Raw genomic sequence first — 22310 nt, 5'->3', positions numbered from 1 at the left:
GATCTCGGCTCACTGCAAGCTCCGCCTCCTGGGTTTACGCCATTCTCCTGCCTCAGCCTCCCGAGTAGCTGGGACTACAGGCGCCCGCCACCGCGCCCGGCTAATTTTTTGTATTTTTAGTAGAGACGGGGTTTCACCGTGGTCTCGATCTCCTGACCTTGTGATCCGCCCGCCTCGGCCTCCCAAAGTGCTGGGATTACAGGCCTGAGCCACAGCGCCCGGCCTGATGTTTACTTTCAACACAAAGCCAAGAAAATCTGGATTCATGTCCTATCTGATCTCCTCATTGAAAAATGAAAAATTAAGAAAACCTGATTTTTTAAAAAGGCACTTTGTCCCAGATAAATGTTTAGTTTTTATTTTGTTTGTTGGTTGGTTGTGATGATTGCTTTGTAGGACATAGTAGAAAGCAGAGTTCTCCAACTTTGGCTGCTTATTAGAGTACTTGAACTTAAAAGAAAATCCAATTAAACTTCCCAGCTGAGTTTAGTGTACATCCAGGTGTGAGAGCTACTTGTATAAAGTATCGGGACATTTTTCTGGAAACTGATGAAAGGAAGAATCTATTAAATTTTACCTACTAATGACCTACTATGCCTACTGTGAAAGTGTTTCTTAGGCCAGGCGCGGTGGCTCACGCCTGTAATCTCAGCACTTTGGGAGGCCGAGGCAGGTGGATTACTTGAGGCCAGGAGTTTGAGATCAGCCTAGTCAACATGGTGAAACTCTGTCCCTACTAAAAATACAAAAATTAGCCAGGCGTGGTGGTGCATGCCTGTGATCCTCACTGCTTGGGAGGCTAAGGCAGAAGAATTGCTTGAACCCAGGAGGCAGAGGTTGTAGTGAGCCGTGATGGCGCCACTGCACTCTAGCCCGGGTGACAGAGCGAGACTCCATCTCAAAAAAAGAAAGAAAGAGAGAAAGCGAGAAAGAGAGAGAGAAAAAGGAAGGAAGGAAGGAAGGAAGGAAGGAAGGAAGGAAGGAAGGAAGGAAGGAGGGAGGGAGGGAGGGAGGGAGGGAGAGAGGGAGGGAGGGAGGGAGGGAAGGAAGGAAGGAAGGAAGGAAGGAAGGAAGGAAGGAAGGAAGGAAGGAAGGAAGGAAGGAGGGAAGGAAGGAAGGAGTATTTCTTCTTATAAGCAACAAACAAAGTTATGAAGGAAAGAAAAAATGATTTATCTGGTAAAGTGCCTCTCAGACAACAAGAAGATCCCTTTGTTGTGTTGGAGGTAGAGTTTTGAGCTATTATGAATATTCTTAAACATTCCAGTTTTCCTATTATCTGCCCAATTGGAAAAATATGTCTGGTAGCTTTGACATTTTGTTGGATGACAGAACTTATGCCGTTTCATGTCCCTTGACCATTTTACTTTTTTTTTTTAAGTTGCCTTTGACTTTTTTTTCTTTTCTTTTACTCTTCCTGCCTGTCAAGGCATGTTCACCATTTAGGAAGTTATCAAGGATCTAAGCTCCTGCAGATGCTTGTTTACCTGTACCCCTGAGGCTAGGGGGCAAAAGGTATCTATTTTCAGACAGATCTGTTGTTAGAATACCTGTCGTCATTCCCATGCTGTCATTATCCTCCACAGGTCCCTAGCAATTGGAACTAAAGCCGGGTATAAGCTGTTTTCTCTGAGTTCTGTGGAGCAGCTGGATCAAGTCCATGGAAGCAGTAAGTGTGTGTGAGAGAGACCCCAGGGATCTGCAGGACAACCAGAGCCTCTTTCTAGGCTTTATTCTGAGGTGCTACCAAGCAGCCTATTTTTCCCTTCCTTAACCGTCAAACTTAGGGAAGTCAAGATTTTTCAGATTTAAATATAAATCATTGCCACCACTTGCTTTAAAACCACAGGCACTTAGTAAGATCTGGCAACAGTTTAAGTAACATTTTCTTTTTATATGAATAAATTATTTGTGTGAAATCATATTACTGAGACTTTTTCACATGCTTATATGCACAGTCATTAATTTTTATCGTTGTCAAACCTAAAGAACACTTGTGACATTTTCTTTTCTTTCTTTCTTTCTTTCTTTCTTTCTTTTTTTTTTTTTTTTTTTTTTTTTTTTTTTTTTTTTGAGACGGAGTCTTGCTCTGTCACCTGGCTGGAGTGCAGTGGCACGATCTTGGCTCACTGCAACCTCCACCTCCTGGGTTCAAGTGATTCTCTTGCCTCAGCCTCCCAAGTAGCTGAGATTACAGGCACATGCCACCAAACCCAGCTAATTTTTATATTTTTAGTAGAAATGGAGTTTTACCATGTTGGCCAGGCTCATTTCCAACTCCTGACCTCGAGTGACCTGCCCACTTCGGCCTCCCAAAGTCCTGGGATTACAGGCATGAGCCGCCTCACCCAGCCACTTGTGACTTATTTTTGCCGTTATATTGGCACCATAAGATACTGATAACATTCATTCAGCTATGGAAGTATCTGTTTGAAGAAGGCAACAGTATCCTGCTTACATAGCCCATGACAATGATGTTGAAGCACATCCAGTGAACACTGTAAATAATTCACTAGAAATGTCACTTCCTTATTTTTTCAGGCTGATAGTTTATGCCATCATAATAGCAAACAATATACAATCTTTCAGTTTCCTGGAAAGAAAGTGGTTCAGTAAATAATATTTTGGACTCCTACTTTATTTGTAAGATGTTATTTTTATTATACCATTCTTGTTAATTTTTTGCTCTATGTCTGTCCCACATTGTTCCCTGTGGGCCTTGTCCAAGTGAAAGAAAGGTACACATATGAAAAGAACGTGCTCAGAAAGACACCAAAGCCGTAACCTTTGTGCTCAGGAGGGTCATTAACTAACTTCCTGAGTCCAGAAGTACTCATCATAATACTGATGTCCAGCTTATTTTCAGCAGGAAAGAGATCCAGGGAGCACAGCAAGATAGGGGGTGGGGGGAGTACAGATTGAACTCTGTTACTGTCCCCTCCCATGTCGGCACCCCTCTAGCAGGACAAGGAGAATTCTGAAGCAGAAGTTCCCAACTGAGAAGTCACACCTTTGAAATCTCTCAGGGAAAGGGTAGATGAAAATTATTCAAACATTCCAAACATGTTTGACAGAGCAAACGGTGGAGCCCTAGGGTCTGGAGGGAGATTCTTCCACTCAGACATCATCAGAGACAGCTGTCTGCCTTTGCTCTGACTTTGCAGTCTAGTCACTAGTGTCTTCTTTTTCTTTTCTTGAGACGGAATCTTGCTTGTCGCCCAGGCTGGAGCGCAGTGGTATGATCTCGGCTCACTGCAACCTCTTCCTCCCGGGTTCAGGTGACTCTCATGCCTCAGCCTCCCGAGTAGCTGGGATTACAAGTGTGCACCACCACACCTGGCTAATTTTTAAACTATTTTTAGTAGAGATGGGGCTTTGCCATGTTGGCCAGGCTGGGCTTGAACTCCTGGCCTCAAGTGATTCTCCTGCCTCAGCCTCCCAAAGTGCTGGGATTATAGGCGTGAGCCACCAGGCCAGGCCACTAGTGTTTTCTTCACTTTAGATATTTGGAAAGGACTCTGAAAGTGCTCCCTGGGAGAGGGTAAGAAGTCACCTGGCAGGGTGGGGGGCATGGCGGATCACTGTCAATGCAAGCTCAGAGAGGGCGCCTGGCTGGCAAGACCTGGAGAACCTTTGGAACCTGGCCTGCACCGGGCCCAGTGTCATGGACGCTGGAATCCTTCTTGGAAGTGATCCATCCATGTAACCTCCTGGCCACTTTTCCTCCCAGATGAAATCCCGGACGTCTACATCGTGGAGCGCCTCTTCTCCAGCAGCCTGGTGGTGGTAGTCAGTCACACAAAACCACGGCAAATGAACGTGTATCACTTCAAGAAAGGCACAGAGATCTGTAATTACAGCTACTCCAGCAACATCTTGTCCATAAGGCTGAACCGGCAGGTGAGTGGGGGAAATCTCTCAGGGTTTCAAAGCTTCTGCTAACGGGAACCAGAGAAAAAAGATGGACATCTTTCAAGATCAACGTCTTTAAAACAGGCTGCCAATTCTAATGAGAATTTTAACACTGAGGCCCCGTGTCCTGGGGGTATTGTAAACAGAGTCTACTCCAGGTGCTGGTTATAACCTTGTCTTCCCTGGACCTCTGGCTTATGTTTCCAGAACGTTGGTCCCTGACTCGTAGGCTGCACCCTCTCCTTAGGGTGCAGGTTGGGCACCGCAGGGATGGGTCAGAGCTCTGGGTTGAACAGTCCCATGAGCCACCGCAGGGGCATCTTAAATCAGAGGAGCGACTCTTCTGGTTTTGCCCCAGATAGTGGCATTCACTGCAGATGGTGGGGCAATACCACCAAGCAGGAGACGCCTGAGAGTGAAGTCGGGGCTCCCTGGGTCAGGAAAACCGCCCTTCTCCCACCTCGTCCTCAGCTCTCCTGGAAGGCCCACTATTCCGCCTTGGGTTCTCATTTTTCTTTTTCCCAGCTAACCCTTGAAGACTTCTTCTGTTTTGTAGCATTTTCCTTGTTGAAGGATTATTCTGATCTCAAGTAGGCCATACATTCTCTTTTAAAATATAAATTCTTATTCAGTAAGTATTGGGGGTGTTAGCAGATCTCCTTTTGAATTGCTGGGTTTTTGTTTTGGGTTGTTGTTTTTGTTTTTGAGACAGGGTCTTGCTCTGTTACCCAGGCTGGAATGCAGTAGCACGATCGTGGCTCACTGCAGCCTCCATCTCCCAGGCTCAAGCAATCCTCCCACCTCAACCTCCTGAGTAGCTGGGACTACAGGTGGGCACCACCACGCCTAGCTAATTTTTTTGTGTGTGTTTTTTTATAGCGACAGAGTGTATTCATCTGTTCTCACATTGCTATAAAGAACTACCTGAGACTGGATAATTTATAAAGAAAAGAGGTTTAATTGGCTCTAGGTTCTGTAGGCGGTACAGGAAGCATGGCGGCATCTGCTTCTGGGGAGGGCTCAGGGAGCTTTGACTCACGGCGGAAGGCAAAGCGGGAGCAGGCGTCTTACGTGGCAGGAGCAGGACCAAGAGATGGGTGGGGGGAGCTACCCACTTTTAAACAACCAGGTCTTGTGAGAACTCACTCACTCTACAGTACCAAGGGGGGTGATGGTGCTAAACCATTCATAAGAACTCTGCCCCACCTCCTCCAACACTGAAGATTACAATTCGACATGAGATTTGGGGAGGGACATCGATCCGAACCATGTTACAGTGTTTCCCCATGTTGCCCAGTCTGGCCTCAAACTCCTGGGCTCAAGGATCCTCCTTGGCCTCCCAGAGTGCTGGAATTACAGGCATGAAGCACCACACCTGATCAAATTACTGTGAGGACAGGGACTGTCTTGGTGTGTTCACTATTATAAGACCTGGTAGAAAAGACAGTAGATACGTGCTCATAAATATCGATCTCCTGACTGACTGTTAAATAAGTCAATAAACAAAGAGATTCTTTGTGTGACCATGCAGATTTATCTATGCGATTAAGTATTCCCAGAGTGGTTGTTGCATTCATTGAGGATGATGTTTTCTTCTGTCTTTGTATCTGAACCCTTACGTACTAATTCTTTTTTTAACAAATGAGACAAATAAATGCTCTTTAAATTTATGAGAAGGAAGGGATTGTTTCTTTGAGTTGATCAGCTCTTTCCAATGAAAATCCACGTAAGTCCGTCTAAAGCAGTGCAGTGAAAAATAGCTGGAGAAAGAGAAGTGAGGCCTTTTAAGTAGGGAGTAGCAGGAGTAAGAAAGAAAAGAAACCCGCGTTCTTGGCAAGGAGGGAAGGGCAGTTTGAGAGTTTTCTACTTGAAGGCTTCTAGATAAAATTCTTGACTCAAGTGTTTTCTTTGAAATCTGTTGGTAGCAGATTAAGTTCCGCTGCTAAACTTTTTATCCTTGCGTATAATAGTAATCCGTATACAAGGTTAAATGTCTGTTTTTGGTACCTGATGATCTTTTTAAGATTGTTTAGGCAAATGATCTATAAAGACCGGAGCCCTCAAATCACATCTATTGTATTTGTTTATATGATTTCTCTCTTTCTGTCTGGTATATTCAGTAGCAAATGGGACAAGGAAGGCCTATCTGAGTGTCCAAGTCTGTTAACTTTTAGGTGCCAGCCTCCCCTTAATATAATACTCATTAACTGTGAGGTTCTCCTCCCCCACCTTCGAAAGAACCCTGATGCACCAGCAACTGTCAGCAATTCATGGCAAAGCCATGAACCAAGATCTAACAGTTCTCGGAACCAAGATCTAACATCAGAACCAAGATGAACATCAGTTCATCGGAACCAAGATCTAACAGTTCTCCCTTCCTTTAGCATTTCTTCTCCGACAAGAATGACTTGAAGCAGGTCTGGGAAGTATTGGGGGTTTGCTTTTCTGAAAACTTTCAGGTTTGGGACTTAACTTTTGGCTTAAGCAACTCAGCTGCTGCAGTCTCTCTTGCCAGGTAGGGATTCTGCGGTGTCCGGCAGGACTGCCCACTCTGGGGAAATGATAAAGGCCCAAGGGCAGTGTGTCTTGCTCTGTAACACTCAGTCTGCTACTTCCTCAGGCCTTTAGACAGCACAGTTTCTTTTTAAAAAAAAAAAAAAAAAAAAAAGGAAAAAATTGAAGATTTGTATAAGGAGTTATAAGGATCCAAAATCCCCCTTTTATCTTTTTTTTTTTTTTTTTTGAGATGGAGTCTCACTCTGTTGCCCAGGCTGGAGTGCAGTCTCAGCTTACTGCAACCTCCACCTCCTGCCTCAGCCTCCCAAGTAGCTGGGACTACAGGCACCCACCACCACACCCGGCTACTTTTTTTGTATTTTTAGTAGAGATGGGGTTTCACCATGTGAGCCAGGCTGGTCTCGATCTCCTGACCTCATGATCCACCCACCTCAGCCTCCCAAAGTGTGGGGATCACAGGCGTGAGCCACCACGCCCAGCCCCAAATCCCTTTTTTCTAAGTATATAGAAAGGAAAGGGCCAAGTGTGGTCCCAGCATTTCAGGAGGCCGAGGCAGGAGGATTGCTTGAGCCCAGGAGTTTGAGACCAGCTTGGGCAACGTAATGAGACCTAGTCTTTACTAGGTCTTTACTATAAAAATAAATTAGCTGGGCATGGTGGCATGTGCCCGTAGGCCTAGCTACTTGGGAGGCTGAGGCAGGAGGATCGTTTAAGCCCAAGAGTTGAAGGCTGCAATGAGCTACGATCATGCTGCTGCATTCCAGCCTGGGTGACACAGCAAGACCCTGTCTCTATAAAAAATAAAAACTTAAAAATGTGAAAAAGGAAGAACACTTAGGAATTGTCATATGTTTCATTTATAGTTAATGTTATTTCCCTTGCATTGAACTGAGGAAATATATTTTATGGAATAAAGACAATAAACCAGGTGTATGATGTATTTAGATTTGCACACTTTTACAGTTCTTTTTCAATCTGCTCCCAGGGACCCTTGCTATCCAGATGGAGGCTGATTGGCTTAAATCCCCTGAGGCCAAATCTATGGTGTTCTAGGGCAGATGCTATAAATATTTGGTAATTGATAAAAGGAGTTATTACTTATAAAACCTAGAAAAGTAGATGAAAGTCAAAGCAACAGACAAGGAGCCGAGTTGAAGGCAAGGCCATGGTTCTGGAGGGGCTGAAAACTGATGGTTAAAAAAGCAATTAGCAGCATCGTGCCCACCCCAGAAGCACGCTCTCACACGAACTAAGACACAGTGCATCCTCGTCCCCTCCCAGTGTTTTCCTTCTGTTTCCCTCTGCGTTTAGTCTTATCTGCAGCCAGCATGAGGGTGACCTGAAATTCAGCTGAGTGGGCCGCAGAGCAGATGGTGCCGTCAGAGCTCGTGGGAAAAAAATGCAGATCAGATCAGATGGGCTAGATGTAGACGCTGTTCCTATGAGAGGCATATGTCGAGGCCCCCTATCCTGGGGATTGGCTGTTGGGCTGGGAGGGGACACAAGAGGCTATCAGAAACCTCAGAACAGAAGCAAGCATAGAACCACATAGTTCAAACCACGGCATGTGCTGGCAAAAGGCACAGGGAGTGGATAAGTCAGAGAATATTTCGCAGAGGAACACTCATATTTATCATCAATTTTGAGACCCTGTTAGAAATTTTTGTAACCCTCAACCCCCAGTCTCAGACCTATGACAGAGCCTTAAGTAAAACTGAGAAAGGGCCGGGCACAGTGGCTCATGCTTGTAATCCCAGCACTTTGGGAGGCCGAGACAGGAGGATCTCTTGAGCTCAGGACGGTAGAGGCCAGCCTGGACAACATAGTGAAACCCAGGTCTCTACAAAAAGTACCAAAAATTTAGCCAGGCATGGTGGTGCACACCTGTAGTCCCAGCTACCCGAGAGGCTGGGGTGGGAAAATGAACTGAGCCCCGGAGGTCGAGGCTACAGTGAGCTATAATCCTGCCACTGCACTGCAGCCTGGGTGACAGAACAAGACCCTGTCTCAAAAAAACAAGAAACAAAAAATTGAGAAAGGTGTTTAACTTTTGTTTTTCTGCTTGGTTAACACTGATGACCTTCATCATTCTGAGCCATGGAGAGTCTTCCTGGGGGAACAGCAGGGCAGGCTTTTCCCAGGAGCAGAGCCTGTCTCTTTTGTGTGGTATTTTTTGGTACCTTCCCTTCCAGCTGAGGTTCCCTGGAATAAAAGGAGCTGGCTGAGAGCAGTGGTTCTCGAGCCTCAGTGTGCGTCGCAATCACCTGGGTGTTCGTCTAAAAACTTCCCAAACCGGAATCTCCCGGGAGACCCAGGGCTGGCTCCTTGGGCAATTCTGGTGCTCATCCAGGTCTGAGAAACACTGGCCTGGGGGAAGCCAAGCCAGGCATGTGCAGGGGTAGTCGGCAGCTGCTCAGATGTTCAAGGAGCTGCCCGACCAGAAATGCCTTCCTGACACGTCCTCACCAGCACCGAAGTCTGCCCTTGTACTGGCTATGCATTATATTCCTTTAAACACTCAACACATCAACCCTGTGGCCTGTTTTCCCTTAGCTGATAGCATAGCCATGGGAAGAGGCTCTGAACCTGACAAGCTTTGATTTGGAGAAGAAGAGAAGGGTCTGACAGCAGTGGGGAGAGCAAGCACCAGAGAGAGGAGCCCAGGGAGGACAATAGGGACATGGGACACTGGGGTGTTCACATGAGGGCTGAAGCCCTTCTCCTTTTCCCTTTGCCAGGGCTGCAGACAGCAACCCAAAAGCAGGCCTAGAGGAGAGTCTGAGTAGCAAGAAGTTAGAACTGGTAATTATTCTTATTCGGAGAGGGGTAAAACCTAAGATTTGGTGATAGACAGAAAGCAAAGAAACCCATTTTTGTACAGGTGGGAGCCCTGTGCTATAAACACTGAAAGGCAGCCTGTCAGATGGCCGTGGAAACTAGAGAGGACACATGAAATTGCCTTACATGGCACAGGAGGTCTGATCAGAAAGTGTGCAGAAGTCCTGCCGAACGCAGTGGCTCAGGCCTGTAATCCCAGCACTTTGGGAGGTCGAGGCAGACCGATCACCTGAGGTCAGGAGTTCAAGACCAGCCTGACCAACATGGTGAAACCCCATCTCTACTAAAAATACAAAATTAGCCAGGCATCGTGGCGCATGCCTGTAATCCCAGCTACTCAGGAGGCTGACGCAGGAGAGTTGTTTGAACCCGGGAGGCAGAGGTTGCAGTGAGCTGAGATCGCGCCACTGCACTCCAGCCTGGGTGACAGAGTGAGACTCTGTCTCAAAAAAAAAAAAAAAAGTGTTCAGGAATCCCTGTTCTAAGGAAGGGAGGGAGGGAGGGAAGCAGGAAGGAGATAAAAGTATAAACAATCTTAATTTCTAATAAAATTTGTTAAGATCTTGCATTTTATGCTTCTGTTCAGGTGGATAATTATGTATGTGTGTACATCCATAAACATAATCTTCAAAATGCATCATCAAAATTCTCCTTTAGGCTTAGCATCAGGTTAGGACTCATATGAAAGATGAATGATTTGGATTTGGTCAGGGCCTTTGTAAGGAACGGTTTGGTAGACTGATAAGTCTGTGTGATTACAGAGGCTGCTGGTTTGCCTAGAAGAGTCCATTTATATTCACAACATTAAAGACATGAAGCTGTTGAAGACCCTCCTGGATATTCCTGCAAACCCAACAGGTGAGCTCCAAAAATGGAACAAATGACCCTCAAATTTCATGTCCAGGTGCTTCTTTCTCAAACTTTATTTTCCTCCAAATTGCAGACCCGAAACAGTGTTTTCGCTTTTTGAGTCTTAGTGAGGTTTATCTCGAAGCTTTGTCTTAATGGTGGCAGATTCAAATTATGTCAGGCTATGTGTTCTGTAAGGGGGCTGTGTGCCCTTCATGACAGTCCAAGAATAACAACACCCTTTGTCTGGGATCCACATCAACAAATGTGTCAAGGCACGTAAGGTAGACATGTAAAAGATTTCAAGCATCTGATGTTGAAAGGCGTTTACCCCTAATTGTTTTTTGTGGTTCGTTCAGTACAGAGTAGGTGTGATCATTAGAAGCAGGTTTCAACTTGGCGTGTCTGCGTGGCCAGCAAAAAGATAATCTGAACCATAAAGAATGCGTTTTATTATATGGCAAAGAAATCTCTCTACCTTGACGATGTGCTAGGATATTAAATCTTACTGAATTCTCGGGATTTAACACTATTTAATATGTTCCTGGTGTATAAGAAGAGGAATGGTTTGGATTTGTTATATCGAAATAGCAGACGACATTATATGAATTCATCGAGCTAGGAGTAAACAAGAAAGAATTCCTTCGTTGTGTGGTGGGGTGAGGAGTCAGCACACTGGAACAATTTGTACATTTAATGGCTTCACATTTGCAGATTATATTTCAGTTTAGTGTCATTGAACAACTGCTTCCATTTGCTGTTTCTGAGTTATTTGGCTTTCACTGAATTTCAAGATCTATCTGGGTGCCACCCAAGTCACCTAGACTTTTTGACCCTTGGTTCCCTTATGAATAATATGCATCTCCCAGGGTTGGCTGAGAATTAAAGAAGGTAATGTTTGTGAAAGTGACCAGCACAGGAACCGCCATGCATGAAATACTTCCTATGCCTTCTCTTCATTCCAGTTCTATAAATGACCCTTGGCTGTTGATTTCAGTGCTTTCACATTTCAGCCATGGCAAGAGGATATTTTAAAAGAGCAAAGCTAGCCAGGTGCTGTGGCTCACGCCTATAATCGCAGCACATTGGGAGGCCAAGGCAGGTGGATCACCTGAGGTCAGGAGTTCAAGACCAGCATGGCCAACATGGTGAAACCCCATCTCTACTAAAAAAATACAAAAATTAGCTGGGCATGGTGGCGGGCGCCTGTAATCCCAGCTACTTGGGAGACTGAGACAGGAAAATTGCTTGAACCCAGGAGGCGGAGGCTTCAGTGAGCTGAGATTGCACCACTGCACTCTAGCCTGGGCAGTAGAGCAAGACTTTGTCGCAAAAAACAATAAATAAATAAATACATAAATACATAAATAAATAAATAAATAAAAGAACAACGCCATTGAGGCCGTTAAGCAGTTCTGTGAGATAATGACTTTGAAGCATAATTTCTGAAATGGAAGATGGTATGTGAAGAGCTATGGGTAGTAAGTTTTTCCCTTAGAAATGAGAGGCTGGAATCATCTGGACAAGTATCTATTGCAGACATTCTTTGTGCCTGGCACCATGGTAGGCACCATTAGTGCCAGGAGCCCAAAATCTAGTTGTCACGGGTTCCCTTCCACAGTCTGTCTGAGGTGGTCTGAGACAGGTGCGCCAGCAGCCTTTGGCAGGGGTGGAACCATGTTTAACTCTGGGGTGCGGACACAGTTGAAGGGAGCATGTGCTCTTCCGATCGGGAGTGAGAGGCCCCTGAATCTGCACGGAGGTTGAGGCTGGCAGGGCCTGAGCTGGGCCTTCACGGATTTGGGGAGGGGCGTCGGGCATGCAGAAAGCTAGAAGCTGCCTGTGGCTCTCAGTTTCTCTGAAGAGAGGGGAGTTGAACAAAGTAAATGCCACTTACTCCTCACACCTGTCACACACTTGACCCCCAGAGGACAGGGTTGCTTCAGGACTGGGCACCCTCCCTTATAAACAGATGTTTCTCCCCCCCCCACTTTTTTTTTTCTTTTTTGAGACAGAGTCTCACTCTGTTGCCCAGGCTGGAGTGAGGTAGTGCAATCTCAGCTCACTGCAACCTCCACCTCCCAGGTTCAAGCGATTCTCCTGCTTCAGCCTCCTGACTAGCTGGGTCTACAGGTGCCCACCACCACACCCGGCTAATTTTTTGTATTTTTAGTAGAGATGGGGGATTTCTCCATGTTGGCCAGGCTGGTCTTGAACTCCTGTCCTCAAGTGATCCGCCTACCTTAGCCTCCCAAAGTGCTGGAATTACGGGCGTGAGCCAGCACGCCCAGCCACCATTACTCTTATTATTTAGCAAAAATAGTTGTTTTTCTGTAATTCAGAAAACTCACTGGTTGCCTTACTTTCTGCAGCTTAAACAGAGAGAAAATCAGGTTTAAAAGTGCAGGGCTATTTGTGTTCCATGTTAGAGACAGTGTATATTGCTTGTAAAGGGAATCACTTTTATCTCAAGAAAAATTAGAAACAACGGCAGAGACTTTCCCTGTCTCAGATAAAAGAATGCCTCCTTATGAAAGGATCCGGGGATAGGTTGAGTATTTCTTCTGAAAGACCAGGAGCAGGTTGACCAAACTGTGTCTTTTTAGACCTCTGATGTTCTTTGGAGACACAGCCCAAGGTGTTTTAAATGCTACCATTTGTAATTATCACCTCAACCTCTCCTGACCTCCCTTTCTACTGCAGTAAAATGGAGATGATCATTTTTAGCCTGCAGAGTTGCTACAGCGAGCATTACCTGAGGTCGTGGCCTGGGTGGGCAAAGGTGGGTCCGCCCTGTCCATGCGGGCAGTCAGACTCACTCCCCAGCCAGCTCCGTCCCGTAGGGCAGCCTTGCACAGGTCAGAGCTGTGCTTCAGTGACATGATCAGGTCCTCACTCGGGAACCTTCAGAGGACTGTGTACTGTCAAAATCATGAATATACACTTCCCAGAGGCCAGGAGTCGCCTTCTCTGTTCTCATCCTCTAGTTTATTTTCTGAACGAAGAAATGAGATGGAAACTCTGCCTGTTGATTTTATAAATCCTTGCTAGGTACAGAAGGAAGACAGAATCACTTGTCTAATTGTCTTCAGTACACAAATCCTGAATGCATTTTGACTTCATAAACTACAAATAAATTAGCTACGCAGAGTTCGCCTGTTGCCTCACACTTGATATCTAACGCAGCTGTAAATTTCCTTCTTTCTGTCTGTTTGTGTCATGCCCATTCCTGTTGTGTCAGAGATTGCAGGCTATTTCCTTTAAAGAGCTTGGCCAAACAGGGGCTCGAAGTTAATTTCCTGCTAGCACAGCAGTCTGCTCTGAGCAGTCAAGGGTGGAAATCTCCATGAAAGTCCTGCCAACTGCAGACCTCCCAGTGTGGAGGAGGTGGTCACAGAGCTGACCACCTTGTATGGGATGTTGAGGGAGCATTCTATACCACACAGCAATGCAGATCATTGAACAATTCATGGTTTCTTCCCCAGCAAGACCTCTTTCTTGCTTGAAAATGGTAATACAAGTGTTATAAATGCTTCCTTTCTGTAGGAGCATAGGACATTTGCTATACAAAGAAGATTTCTTTCCTTTCTATTTTTGAAAATTGGAAAGCGTAACCTGAGACGTTAATCAACTCAGAGGGAACTGCATTTTATAAATCACTGTTAACTTACCTAAAGTTTGACATGCAATACTTTAAATACCAAGGTGAGAATCATTTCACTGATGATGCCATTGGTTCTTGAGTTGAGAGCAGGCACTTCTTTTCCAGCTGTAGAAGAATTACAGCCAAATAATTACAGTGGAATTATAGCTGCCAGTGGCTTGTGAAAATATGTGTCAAGTCTATAACAAGTCCAAAAGCCCCATCAGAACCTCATTCCTAGGTAGAAAAAAGACTGGAAGGAAATGTGCTCAGATGTTCAGAACAGTGAAAAGCCTCTGGGTTTTAGAATTGTGGGTGATTTTTTTTCTCCTTATATTTTCTAGGCTTCACAAGTGTTCTACACCATCACTTTTATATTATACAATAATATTTTTAAAGCCCATTTCCTTCCTTAAAAAGGCTTTGTGTGACACCTGTAACAGAAAGAGGAGACTGGCAGAATGGCAACAGCCAAGCTAAGGAAAACTCTTCTTGCTTGCCTTGGGTAGTTCCCAAGATAGGAAGATACATTCATGGAGCTGGTTGGATTTTTCTGACACTTGGGTCATAGGGAAGTCACAGCAGGCTTTTCTGGGGACCTTCATTAAGTCTGTAAGGGTAGGAAGGCAGGATTCCTTGTCTAAATTCAGGTGACTTGGTAGAGGTACGAGCCTGGAGGCAAAACTGTCAAATAAGTGCTATGTGTCAGAGTATGCCTGCCCTTCTCTTATCCTTTGTCCCTTTCTTGTTAGCATCTAGTGTCATCCGGTTCTATAATAGGTATTACAGAAAGTTCAATGTTAGCTTAGAAAGTTTAAACCTTTCTTCCCTTCTGGGAATATTTATATTTTAGCATAAAACTCTGAAGCATAGCTGTAGGTATGCGTCCAAGGCTTCTGCTCCAAGACCGTTTAGCTCTCTCTGCCATAAAGACATGCCCAATATTTCAGAGGGAAGAAGTAAGAAACGAAGGCTTGGCATGTTGGAGTATTAAATCTGGAAAGACCTCTATGTTGTGGTAGCTTTCATTTCACAGACAGGAAACAGGCCGGAAAGAGCCACAAATAACTCGGCCAGAGTTGCATAGTACATAACAGACCCCAGTCTTGAACCCATGTCCTCAGCCTGTCTCTAACCCAGATAAATATTCCTGAAACACGCCTTAAAATAAAATTTGAAAGTCTTTTTTGAGATATAATTCACATCCTATGCAATTCACCCATTTTAAATGCATGGTTAAATAGCTTTTGGTATATTCACGGAATTGTGTAACCATCACCACAATTAATTTTAGAGCATTTTCATTGCCCCAGAAAGAAACCTTGTACCTCTTAGCCATCACTCCCTCTGCCCCCAGCCATAGGCAACCCCTAATCTACTTTCTATCTCTATTAGATTATCGATTTCTTTATTCTGGACATTTTACAGCAGTAGACTCATATAATATCGGTTCCTATGTGACTGACTTATTTCACATAGCCTAATGTTTCCAAGGTTCATCTGTGTTGAGGCATGTATCAATACTTTATTTTCCTTGCTGGATAATATTCTATTATAAAAATATGTCACATTTTCTTTATCCATTTATCAGTTGATAACATTTGGGTTATTTCCACTTTTTGACTTATGAATAATGCTGCTATGAACATTAATATACAAATGTTTGTGTTGACATGTCATAATTTCTCTTGTGTATATATGTAGGAGTGGAATTTCTAGGTCATATGAGAACTTTATGTTTAGCTTTTGAAGAACTGCTAAAGGTTCCAGAGCACTGCCCCATTTTACATTCCCACCAGCGGTGCGTCGGGTCCCAGTTTCTCCATATCCTCACCAACATTGTCTTTTTGACTATAGTCATCCTAGTGGTTGTACAGTGGTATCTCATCGTGTTTTTAACACAGTCTTTAAAAAAACATGTGCTAGGCTGGGCACAATGGCTCATGCCTGTAATCCCAGCACTTTGGGAGGCTGAGGAAGATGGATCACCTGAGGTCAGGAGTTTGAGACCAGCCTGGCCAACATGGTGAAACCCCGTCTCTACTAAAAATACAAAAATTAGCTGGGTGTGGTGGCAGGCCCCTGTAATCCCAGCTACTCAGCAGGCTGAGACAGGAGAATCACTTGAACCCAAGAGGCGGAGGTTGCAGTGAGCCGAGATTGCACCACTGCACTGCAGCTTGGGCAACAGAGCAAGACTCTGTCTCAAAAAACAAAACAAAACAAAACATGTGCTGAGAAACCTTCAGCAGTTACATACTGCATTTGGAAGGCCTTAACTCTTTAGTTTAGTACTCTAGTCCTTGTAAGATTTCCACAGTCTGCACATCTTTTCTGCCAGCCGCCTCAGCACACAAGCCAACCAGATCTCCTGACAGCCTTCCCCACACAGTTTCACAAGGGCTAGAATCCCTTCTGCCTGCCTGGCTGTTCTTGAAATTACATTTGGATGGCAAAGAACTCAGACGGGATGAGGAATTGGGGTTTCCAGAGTAAAACTGGAAAAAAAAAAAAAAAAAAAAGAAAAGAAGAGTTGCCTCTTTCAAGGCTGGGGCCAGAAATGACGTTGTATAGCCAAAGGGGTGGTAGGGCTGCCAGAACGTGCACTTGAAGGTTTCAGGGCTCGGCCACTTCCTCCCAGAGCTATGCATGGCAAGTGATAAGAGGACAGCCGCGCTGTGGACTCAGCAAAGCCAAAGCAGGAAGTGAGACCTAGGTTCCAACTCGAAATGTTTGCTTTCTTTTTCCTTTGCTCCCCTTCCTCAGCAGATTAGTTAACGTACGTTTCAGCCTGACCTAAAGTTTTTCTTATACTTTTAGAAGAAACCCACTTAATGTACTAACTTGTAATAGACGCCAGTCACCTTTTTTACTTTTTTTTTTTTTTTTTTTTTGTGTGTGTAGAAAGATGTTTCTCTTCCATGATCTCAGTTTCTGGTAACACTTTGGTTTCTATGGAATTGCTGGAATTCGCTGCTATCATGTGCACCCCTATTAATCTAAACCATTGTTTTGAAAATCCTTTACTTAAATGTTCCCTCCTTGAATCCCCTTATAAATAAAAACAGCTTATGTTGGTTCGATGGTTTGATGGGCTGTTTACTCTTCTGGAATATTGTTGAAGCATTTTAAATCCAAAATGTCCTCTTTATTTAGTTTGCCTCAATGTCTAGGCGCACCATCTTGGCTGCAGACGCAGACCTCAAATGAACTCCTGCCTCCGGAGGTGCCCATTTCCCTTATCAAGGCAGGACATTCGGCTCAGAAATTGCTCAGTTTCTTTTTTTTTTTTTTTTTTTTTTTTGAGACAGAGCCTCACTCTGTCACCCAGGCTGGAGTGCAGTGGTGCTATCTTGGTTCACTGCAACCTCCACCTCTGGGTTTAAGCAATTCTCCTACCTCAGCCTCCCGAGTAGCTGGGACTACAGGCACATGCCACCATGCCTGGCTAATTTTTGTATTTTTAATAGAGACAGGGTTTCACTGTGTTGACCAGCCCGGTCTCGAACTCCTGACCTCAGGTGATCCACCTGCCTCGGCCTCCCAAAGTGCTGGGATTACAGGCGTGAGCCACCATGCCTGGCCTAAAATTTCTCAGTTTCTAAACAGGTTCTTGGCAGCTCCTCTTCTCCAACTTGAAATTACTGGCCAACAGTATATAATCATCTGCAGAAAGAGCAACATACACTGACCTTTCACAATAGGAAGATTTATTTAAGTTTTGACTAAATCTTTTGTAGCCCTAGAGGATAATGGAATTGGAAGAGAAGTAGATGCTGTTTCAGAGTCCTGGGGTAAAATGTAAAAATGAGCAATATATATACATAATATATACGTGTGTGTATATGTATATAGGGAAGTCACAGCAGGCTTTTCTGGGGACCTTCATTAAGTCTGTAAGGGTAGGAAGGCAGGATTCGTGTGTGTGTATATATATGTGTGTGTGTATATATATTTGTGCGTGTGTATATGTGTGTGTGTGTGTGTGTGTGTATATATATATATATATATATATATATTTTTTTTTTTTTTTAAAGACAGAGTCTCACTCTGTAGCCCAGGCTAGAATTCAATGGCACAATCTCCACTCACTGCAACCTCTGCCTCCCGGGTTCAAGTGATTCTCCTGCCTCAGCCTCCCAAGTAGCTGGGACTATAGGCGTGCACCACCATGCCCAGCTACTTTTTGTATTTTTAGTAGAGATGGGGTTTCACCATGTTGGCCATAGAACTCCTGACCTCAAGTGATCTGCCCACCTCAAAGTGGTGGAATTACAGGCGTGAGCCACTGCACCCGGCAAGTCTCATTGTTTCACTGTAGCAAGGACACAACCAGTGTTAAATCAGGAGGTCTTCCCCTGTGAATTGGCTTTATTGGAACCCTTTGATCAGAAGAATCATCAGTGGAAAGCAGTTGTCTACAAAGCTATTCCTCCCCTTGCCAGTAGGTGGCACTGTAACTGTACTGTTTTCAGATGCCCTCTCCAGCCGTGCACTCTCTCCCTTGGCCCCAGATTTCTCATGTCCTGTTTCTTCTTTGCCAGGTCTATGTGCTCTCTCTATCAACCATTCCAATTCTTACTTGGCCTATCCTGGAAGCCTGACTTCAGGGGAGATTGTGCTTTATGATGGAAACTCCCTGGTAAGTTGACAGTGACCTGGCTGAGCCAACCCACCTGCCTTGGCTGTGTGGTCATGGAAGGAGATAGATAAGGACACCCTGCCGCGGGGGGCTGGAGGCGGTGGGGGTAAGCAATACTGGGGGAGTCGTTCAAGAGAAGGTGATGCTATTTCCCCTCGGGCTTGCTGTCAGTCAACATCACCATGAGCCAGCCGGCCAGGCCAAGTCAGACATCTGCAGCATAATGAAAAACCACTTGCCAGCAGGGGGCCAGTTGTCTGCCTGAATGTGTCACGCTGTCCCATGCCACAGCCTGAGACAGTGTGCAGGTGTTTCATATTCCCTGCCCTCTGGTCTCTGAGGCAGCCCTGAGCAGGACAGGATTGCTGTGGGAAGTTCCCTAAACATGGGTGCAGGGCACGCCTGCGACGGCATCACACTGCGTCAGCTGCTCAGTTCGTGGCCACCTTCCCAAGGGCAGGAAAAGGGAAGGAAATGGAGTGGCCTTTGAAGCCGAATCTTGATTCACCAGAAAATGATGCACAGCTTACATGCAAATGGCCTGGGGAACAGAGGAAGAGACAGGGAGCTGGACAAAGGAGGGAGAAAGGAGAAAAGAGGAAGGGTGAAATCCATCTCCCCTCTTCCACATCTTCAGTATCCATTTTGCCTTTTCACCAACAGAAAACAGTCTGCACTATTGCTGCCCACGAGGGGACACTGGCTGCCATCACCTTCAATGCCTCGGGCTCCAAACTAGCAAGTGCGTCTGAAAAAGTGAGTCCACTCCCACCAACGCCTCTGTCTGGGGTTCGCTGGATGGCTCCTGCCATGCCCAGGGCTGGGATGGAACGAGCCTGGTGACATGAAGACTGACTGGTCTCTGGGCCCACTCAGAATTTGTTTCAGAGGGAGAATTTCTGGCCTCTGCATGTGTGCTATATTCATGCATTTGTTAATTCAATAATTCAATAGGCCAGGGGCCTGCACTATGCAAGATACAAGACACTTTGCATGAAAATTCGTGGTTTTATGAAGAAATGTACATGCACATCAGCCGTAGAGACAGACAGATGCTACACCTTATAAACACAGTACAGTGCAAACCAAATGCTTTACTTTGCTATTTAGAGAAACTGACGTCTTCTGCCTGGAATAATCAGAGAAAGTGATCAAATCGAATTTTTTTTTTTTTTTTTTTTTTTTTTTTTTTTGAGACGGAGTCTCGCTGTGTCTCCCAGGCTGGAGTGCAGTGGCGTGATCCCGGCTCACTGCAAGCTCCGCCTCCCGGGTTCACGCCATTCTCCCGCCTCAGCCTCCCAAGTAGCTGAGACTACAGGCGCCCGCCACCATGCCCGGCTAGTTTTTTGTATTTTTAGTAGAGACGGGGTTTCACCATGTTAGCCAGGATAGTCTCGATTTTTTTTTTTTTTTTAATTTTGAGATGGAGTCTGGCTCTGTCACCCAGGCTGGAGTGCAATGGCACGATCCCGGCTCACTGCAACCTCCGCCTCCCAGGTTTAAGCAATTTTCCTGCCTCAGCCTCCCGAGTAGCTGGGATTACAGGCACATGCTGCCACGCCTGGCTAATTTTTTGTATTTTAGTAGAGACAGGGTTTCACTGTTGCCCAGGCCGGTCTTGAATTCCTGAGCTCAGAAAATCCACCCGGCTTGGCCTCCCAAAGTGCTAGGATGACACCATGCCCAGCCTCAAACTGAAATTCTAAGAAACCAGAGCAGTTGGGCGAACACGCACACACACACACACACACACACACACACACACACACACACACACACACACACACCAGCCTTGGGCACAGGTGGAAAGGAAAAGGTAGACAGCGGGTGTTTAAAACATTTTCCAGGAATTGTTGATATGGAACATAAATAAAAATGCCTCTACGCTCAACACGGTGTGCTTCCTCAGAGACAGATGTTCAAAACCAGTAAAACAAACTCCTCTCTGAAGGGACATCTCTGTGTGAAACCATTAACGGTTATGAAATGTCCACCTGCTTTCTTTTCCAGGGCACAGTCATCCGGGTGTTCTCTGTCCCTGACGGGCAAAAGCTCTATGGGTTCCGGAGAGGGATGAAAAGGTCTGTGTTCAGTGTCAAACCCATTTTAAAGTCCCCGCAGAAGTCCCGCAGGGGCCGCTGGCAGCTGTCTAGGGAGAGGACAGAGAGTGGCTCTGTGCCCTCCACTCACCTGGAGGAAGTGTAACTACTCTCCCAGGTAATTGACTTGCAGGCTTTACTTAGGGTTCGGCAACACTGAAAGCCGAGATGCTGTTTTAACGCAGTTCAGCCATGAGAGTCCCTTTTTGATGTGTGTGTGGGCGGCCGGCACAGGAGAAATGAGAGAGCCAGGGAGTCACAGTCCAAAAATAATTTCTGATTTCCTTCCATGGAAATAAAGGACCATGTAAAGTGTGACTGTTTGGGATCTTATTGGATGTAGGTTTGCAGCCAGATCGGTGCACAGAGCAACCGGAAGATTCCAAGATGCCAGGCACAGTTCCTCCCTTCTGCTGACAGAGGCAGGGCTATACCTTGTTTCTTCTCACATAAATAAGACTATGGGCCGGGCGCGGTGGCTCACGCCTGTAATCCCAGCACTTCGGGAGGCCGAGGCAGGCAGATCACCTGAGGTCAGTAAGGAGTTCAAGACCAGCCTGACCAACATGTTGAAACCCCGTCTGTACTAAAAATATAAAAATCAGCTGGGCGTGGTGGTGTGTGCCTGTAATCCCAGCTACTTGGGAGGCTGAGGCAAGAGAATCGCTTGAGCCCAGGAGGTGGAGGTTACAGTGAGTTGAGATCAAGCCACTGTACTCCAGCCTGGGCAACAGAGCGAGACTCTGTCTCAAAAATAAATAAATAAAATAAAATAAAAAAGACTATGACCCTTTGTGAATCTTTCTGACATTGATTTCTAAATATGGGCACCACAATGTATAAGGGATTTGGGGCTACCTAGGCTCTTCAGGACACATCTAATTTTCTTATAAAGCTGATCTCTGAGCTATAAGGCCGTAACTCTCATTTCTGTAGCTCACGGGCCCATGTGTTGCTGTGTTTCTAGGTATGTGACAATCAGCTCTCTAGTGTTCAGTATGGACTCACAATTCCTCTGCGCCTCCAGTAACACCGAGACGGTACACATCTTCAAGCTGGAGCAGGTCACCAACAGGCAAGTACTGCACAGGGTGCCAAATGCTCATTAAATGAAAGGAGTCAGGCCCTGGCTCTTCTGCCGGCATGAATGATCTCTTTTCTTTCTCAACACCCTGATCTTGGCTTTACTTGGGCTTCACCTAAGTGATGGAGTGTGTTAGCAAAACTTTGGGGGCATAATGCACATAAGCAAAAAACTGGGAGCCACCCACGTGAGTCCACGTCCAGCTCTGCCTCTTAGGAGCCAGGAGATCCTGGGAAGATAATTTAGATCCATGTCCTTCAGTTTCCTCATCTGCAAAACAAACCTAACGGTAGTATATGCATCTGAGGCTTGTTGCGAGGATTAAATGAGTCTGCAGATCTCAAAGCGTTTAGCATTGTGCCTGGCACATAGTAAGCACTAAGAAACGTCAGCTAATGTAGCTGTAAATATAGCAATATATTTATTTATCATCGCTGCCAGCACCACCGCTGAGTGCTTGGGAAACACCTGCAATTTCTCAGGGCTTAAGAAGCTGTCTGAAAAGTGAAAGAAAAGCCTAAAAAGTGGATAAAATCTGTAGGGAAAGAGTAAAAAGAACTTCAGGGCAAACAATGAGCTTTGGGTTTCACCTGTGCAGAATGGGGGCTGGAAAGTTCTGGAAAGACTGAGGAGTGGGAAGGGAGCAGCCCCCAGTGTTTCATACCCCACGGTGGGGGGCAAGGATTCTAAAGAAAGAGTGCTTTGAAAACGTTACCCCAACCTGCA

The 22310-nt window shown here is 45.5% G+C and overlaps 1 protein-coding gene across 1 annotated transcript in view; it reads left to right on the top strand.

Moving 5' to 3' along the window:
• The window catches only part of LOC105469044 (WD repeat domain, phosphoinositide interacting 1), a 38323-nt gene that overhangs the window by 3419 nt on the left and 12594 nt on the right, over positions 1 to 22310 (top strand). The window contains exons 2-8 of the mRNA XM_011719602.3: positions 1587 to 1669; positions 3731 to 3900; positions 10029 to 10125; positions 18304 to 18401; positions 19065 to 19157; positions 20412 to 20482; positions 21468 to 21575. Coding sequence (XP_011717904.2) covers positions 1587 to 1669; positions 3731 to 3900; positions 10029 to 10125; positions 18304 to 18401; positions 19065 to 19157; positions 20412 to 20482; positions 21468 to 21575 — 720 coding nt within the window. The remainder of the gene's footprint in view (positions 1 to 1586; positions 1670 to 3730; positions 3901 to 10028; positions 10126 to 18303; positions 18402 to 19064; positions 19158 to 20411; positions 20483 to 21467; positions 21576 to 22310) is intronic.

This window comes from Macaca nemestrina, chromosome 17 (genome assembly GCF_043159975.1).
Source record: "Macaca nemestrina isolate mMacNem1 chromosome 17, mMacNem.hap1, whole genome shotgun sequence".
NCBI classification, from domain to species: Eukaryota; Metazoa; Chordata; class Mammalia; order Primates; family Cercopithecidae; genus Macaca; species Macaca nemestrina.
The sequence above is the reverse complement of the archived record's forward strand: the minus strand, read 5'-3'. Positions and strand labels throughout refer to the sequence as shown.